The sequence below is a fragment of the Gopherus flavomarginatus genome, chromosome 3 (genome assembly GCF_025201925.1).
Source record: "Gopherus flavomarginatus isolate rGopFla2 chromosome 3, rGopFla2.mat.asm, whole genome shotgun sequence".
NCBI lineage: Eukaryota > Metazoa > Chordata > Testudines > Testudinidae > Gopherus > Gopherus flavomarginatus.
In genome coordinates, this window is record NC_066619.1 from 48,953,171 (window position 1) to 48,958,454 (window position 5,284).

At 47.0% G+C, this 5,284-nt stretch overlaps 1 protein-coding gene across 1 annotated transcript; it reads left to right on the top strand.

Annotated features, from left to right (window-relative positions):
* Positions 1–919: 919 nt before the first annotated feature.
* Positions 920–4,984, top strand: LOC127046934 (uncharacterized). Its single transcript, XM_050944615.1, has 3 exons — positions 920–3,064; positions 3,154–3,687; positions 4,339–4,984. Exons 1-3 carry the CDS (start codon positions 2,936–2,938, stop codon positions 4,345–4,347), a joined length of 672 nt encoding a protein of 223 aa, XP_050800572.1. The 5' UTR covers positions 920–2,935; the 3' UTR covers positions 4,348–4,984.
* Positions 4,985–5,284: the final 300 nt, after the last annotated feature.

Sequence of the window (5,284 nt, forward strand, 5' to 3'; positions counted from 1 at the left end):
AGATATTAGTGATTTACCAGGATCAAAGAGCAAGTGTCAGAACCAGGATTAGATACTGGAAAAATTGAGACTGAGTCCCTAAATCTCATCCTTCAGTTGCACAGAAAGTGGTAGTAGTAATTGCAGTCAGTGATCTTCTTTGTCCTTCATTTCTGAGAAGTTTTTTCTGAGGGTCCACGGGTCTGTGCATGTGGAGAGAGTCAGAACCAGGTATTATGTACTTTTTACACGCTAAGGCTACTGAGAATCCACCCAGCAGCTCCTAGAATAAGCTCAGCAGGATTGAACTCTTTAAGTAAAGACAATTCACAAGCTTTATATTTAAAAATCAATCATGTGTTTGAACATCTTAATTAAGATGAGTTAAAAATTGGAAGTTGTCAGATCAGAGAGGGAGAAGCCAGTTTCCCTCCCATAAATGTGACCTTTAAAAAACTGCAAACCATTTTAAAGCAGCACCATCTAGAGGAAAGAAAGATAATTTCTTTCCCCGCATAATACAGCTTTAAAGTCATAGCCGTACACTTCATACACATCAGTCCTTTCCTTTCCCAACCCTATTCCCACTAAGGTCAGTGGCAAAGTATACAAATCTCCTAAAAGTTTAAAATGTTGCTCCATTAAGATTAGCAGGTGTCCATTTAAAAGTGCTCAGTTTTTAAAATATTTCAATTTGGTGCACAGAAATTGTATTTATTCATTCAGCACATACTTTCTTTCATGAAGTTAGTGCTATGTTATGCGTTACCCTTTGGGACATAGGAAGTTCATTCTTTCAGCAGCAATAGTCCTTTACCAGGTATTCATTTTATGTAATAGTGTGTGTGTGTATATATATATATTCATTAGGTTTTCAGAATGTAAAATATTAATGCCAGTCACGTCATTTATACTCTGAAAACTGATTGTTGCTGCCATATGGGGCAAATTCTACTTCATCTCACCTTACCGTAATTGTGGAAGGCCCTGAACACAGCTGTTATTGCTGTCAGTGAAGTTCCATTGCATAGCAGGTGATGGTCAGTCAAAACTGAGGGAACTCCTTGCAAAGGGTACATATCCTCTGTGTACCATGCAGCTTTGTTCTGGGCTCCCTGCATCCTAGTACACAGGAAAGTCTTGCAAAGGGAAGCAGGAAGAAAAGGGGCCAGTGGATCTGTATCTTCTTTACCTCAGCCCTCACACTAAGGGGGAACACCACAGTGATGGGGCTACTATATCCACGAGGCTGCAGTAGCAGCCACAAAGCAGCTCCCTTTCCAAACTCTTCCATTCTGAATCCTGTGAACATTTCAAATGTCCTATGTAAATTAAGCATGGTAGAATCAAAACAATGGAAGCCCCATTCACAAACAGGGGCAGCCCACAGAAAAGGAAAAACATTATGAGGTCATCCTGCCTCTTGAAACAAAGTCATTGAATTATGGAAGATATAAGCAAAACCAGAAGCCATCCTTAGCATCCATCACTAGACTGACACAGGGAACAGAGCCCTTGCAAGCTGAGAAAGGTGGGTGTTTCAACCAAGGGGGCGTCAAAGTCTCTGGAAACTGAATATAGGTGAGAAACCCGCTTATGCCAAGATCTTTCACCTAGGAAGATAAGGGAAGCCAGTGCCTTGTACTTCTGTGGAAGGTCCTGACTGAGGGAAAATCAGCCATGACTAGAAGAAGGAAGATTGGTGAGAGAAACATTCTTGAACAAAGCCTGTAACTTGCTAGATTAAGTTTTAGATGCATGTTTTCACTTTGATTTGCTTTTAATCCTTTCTAACTTTATTCCTTTTACTTGGCATCACTTATGTCCTATTGTTTAACTTTTTTTTTACTATAAACAAATTCAATGCAGTGTTTAAAGGGGAGGGTGTATTTACCCCAATTAAGTTAATACTCTGTGATGTGCTTTTGTGTCTTCAGCTCAGCAAATGAACCTTATTTCTCTGAACTGTCTAGGAGAGGGCTGGACACTATAGCACACACAGTTTTGGAAAAATGCAGGTCCGAGTGTGCATTGGGGACACCTTACTGATTGTAATCAAGGCTGGTGGAAGCCAGAATGGGCGTGTGGGCTGTAGGCAAGCTGCTGGGCTCAGGGCTGCTGAACTAGGCCTACCTGGTACACAGACATTTCAGAGTGTGACCTGTATGCTTGTGAGTTGGTTGTGAGCATCTCAGACTGGGAGCAGCAAAGCATTGTAAGGCACCCAAGGTTACAGAGTAAGCGGTGATACAACCCCTCATTGGTCTGGATTGCCTCCTGAACTGCATAACAAGTGCCTCACAATCAGGAATGGATTTTATCCTCCATAGCACCCTGATGAGGTAGGGAAGTACTCTTTATTCTCACTTTACAGAGGGGGAGCTGAGTGATGACGATTCCTGTTTATCCGTCCAAGAATCGCATTAGTCCTTTTGGCCACAGCATAGCACTAGGAACTCATGTTCAGCTGATTATATGCCACAACTCCCAAAACAATTTCAGAGTCGCTACTTCCCAGGGATCGGGTCCCCATCCTGAAATTATGGCCTACATTCTTTGATGTAACAGGCAGGATGCACCCTTCAGTTCTGGATAGAAAACCCCACTCATCTCAAAATCTTTGCTTCCCTCCTGTAAACTGAACAACAGCTGGACAGACTGGCTGACCATCAAGGAAGCCCTTATTTGGTAGCACTACGATCAGTTGGAAAACAGGCACAATCTTTAACTGTCTCTCTTTGGGTATGTACACTGCAGTTAAAAACCCGCAGCTGGCCCATGCTAGCTGACAGAGGCCTTGGTTACACTGGAGAGTTGCAGCGCTGGTGGTGGGTTTACAGCGCTGCAACTTACTCACTGTCCATACTTGCAAGGCACATACAGCTCTGTATCTCCCTGGCTGCAGCGCTGGTTGTACTCCTGCTCTGCCTGGGGTGTAAGGATTGCAGCGCTGGTGATGCAGTGCTGCTCCGCAAGAGTGGCCACCAAAAGTGCTGTAATTGGCCTCCAGAGTATTTGGAGTTTTCCCAGAATGCCTGTTCAGCCACTCTGCTCATCAGTTTGCACTCTACCGCCCTGGCCTCAGGTGACCCACCCTTTAAATGCCCCAGGAATTTTTAAAATCCCCTTCCTGTTTGCCTAGCCAGGTGTGGAGTGCAATCGGAATCTTTCCAGGTGACCATGCCTCCACGCACCAAACGAGCCCCAGCATGGAGCAATGGCGAGTTGCTGGACCTCATCAGTGTTTGGGGTGAGGAAGCTGTGCAGTCACAGCTGTGCTCCAGCCATAGGAATTACGATACCTATGGGTTGATCTCAAGGGTCATGCTGGAAAGGGGCCATGACCAGGATGCAGTGCAGTGCAGTGTTAAAGTAAAGGAGCTGTGGAATGCCTATTGCAAAGCCCGCGAGGGAGACCGCCGCTCAGGTGCTGCCCCCATGACCTGCTGTTTTTACAAGGAGCTGGATGCAATACTTGGAGGTGACCCCACTGCCAATCCGACGACCACGATGGACACTTCAGAGCGGGGGAGGGGGAGGGGAGGATGGGAGGGGGAGAGGAAACTGAGAGTGAGGGTACTGTGGTGGGGGGAGACACCCTGGAGTCCCAGGAGGCATGCAGCCAGGAGCTCTTCTCAAGCCAGGAGGAAGGTAGCCAGTCGCAGCAGCCAGTACTTGGTGAAGGACAAGCAGAGGAGCGGGTTACCGGTAAGCGGCTTTTATTTTCAGGATAGAAATGTTTCGGGAGAGGAGTGGGGGTTAAGGCTGCATGCATGCATGCCTAGATGTGGAATAGCCCATTGATTTGGTCTTATCACGTCGCGGTAATCGGCCTCGGTAATCTCTTCAAAAGTTTCAGCCAGAGCGTGGGCAATGCGTTTGCGCAAGTTTATGGGGAGAGCCACTGTGGTCCTTGTCCCAGTCAGGCTAACGCGTCCACGCCACTGTGCCACGAGGGGTGGGACGACCATTGCTGCACACAGGCAAGCTGCATAGGGGCCAAGGCGGAATCTGCATTGCTGTAGAAGACCCTCCCGCTCTTCCCAGGTGACCCGCAGGAGCGGGATATCTTCCAGGATTAACTCCTGTGGAAAATGTTGGGAGAGTGTTCAGTGTAGATGCCCCCTGCAGTACTTTGCTTTCCCCAAAGCACAGAAACCTCTGCACATCCCTGAAGCAATCATTCCCTCTTACTCACCATTTCCTGCCTCCTGTGGGTTAGGTGCGCTCTGTTTGGTATGGGAAACGTATGCTAAAGTGAAGACTGTAAACGCCTTCACTGTGTGGGAATAACTGTCTGGGTGAGACTATAAACAATGCAGCGTGTGTTAACTGTTGCCATTTTTGTCTTTTGAACAGTGTCCTTGACTACTGGACTGTCCGTATCATCCACTGGCCAGAGGCTACAAAACCTCAGGAAGAAGCCGCGAAAAAGCAAAGAAGACATGCTGAAAGCAGTTATGGATCACTCTGCCAGAGAGAGTAAAAAACTGCAGGAAAAAACTGCAGGACTGGAGGAAAAAACTCCAGGACTGGAGAGAAAGGGAAAGCAGGCTCCGCCAGAGAAATGCAGCGGCTAAGAAGAAAAGCACAAAGCAGCTGATAAGCATCCTGGCGTGCCAAGCGAACTCTATCCAGTCACTCGTAGCCATGCAGGCAGAGCACTAACGTGCCGGCCCCCACCATCCCAAAGCTCTTTCCCTTGTGCCCCAATGTCAGCTCAAAACCCCCTTCCCCAGCATCCAGGTTCTTACCACCACCAGCTGCCCCCAACACCTGTACGTTCACCAACCAGCCCTGAGAACTACGACCCTTACCCTCTGCACTCAACCCGCATCACCATGCAGTATTTTCATCCTGAAGTGCAGCAGTCATTGCACAGCACTCCAGACAGGACATATTCAAACCTGTGACTGTACAGTTCACCACCCCACCCCCCTGCCCTTTTAGGTTCCCAAAATGTTGTGTGTCTGTCAAGAAAGTTATTTTCTTTTCAATAAATGAATTCTTGGCTTTGAAAACAGTCTTTATTATTGCAGAAAGTGAAAGATACCATAGCCCAGGAAAGAAACAGGCACTGCAAATCATTTAGGAAAAACAGATTCCTACTAACATTGTAACCACTGCACTTCACTCCTGTGCAAGGCACCAAACATTACTGTTGGTTTTCAGCCTCAGATTCCTCCCTCAAGGCATCCCTAATCCTTTCAGCCCTGTGCTGGGCCTCTCTAGTAGCCCTGCTCTCTGGCTGTGCAAATTCAGCCTCCAGGTGTTGAACCTTGGAGGTCCATTCCTCACTGAATGT

What these genes read in the sequence shown, in the direction of transcription:
- LOC127046934 (XM_050944615.1), top strand. Translation starts at nt 2,936, where the DNA reads ATGCAGTGCTGCTCCGCAAGAGTGGCCACCAAAAGTGCTGTAATTGGC. An exon ending in CTCTACCGCCCTGGCCTCAG is followed by an intron (nt 3,065 to 3,153) that starts GTGACCCACCCT and finishes GAATCTTTCCAG; the next exon opens with GTGACCATGCCTCCACGCAC.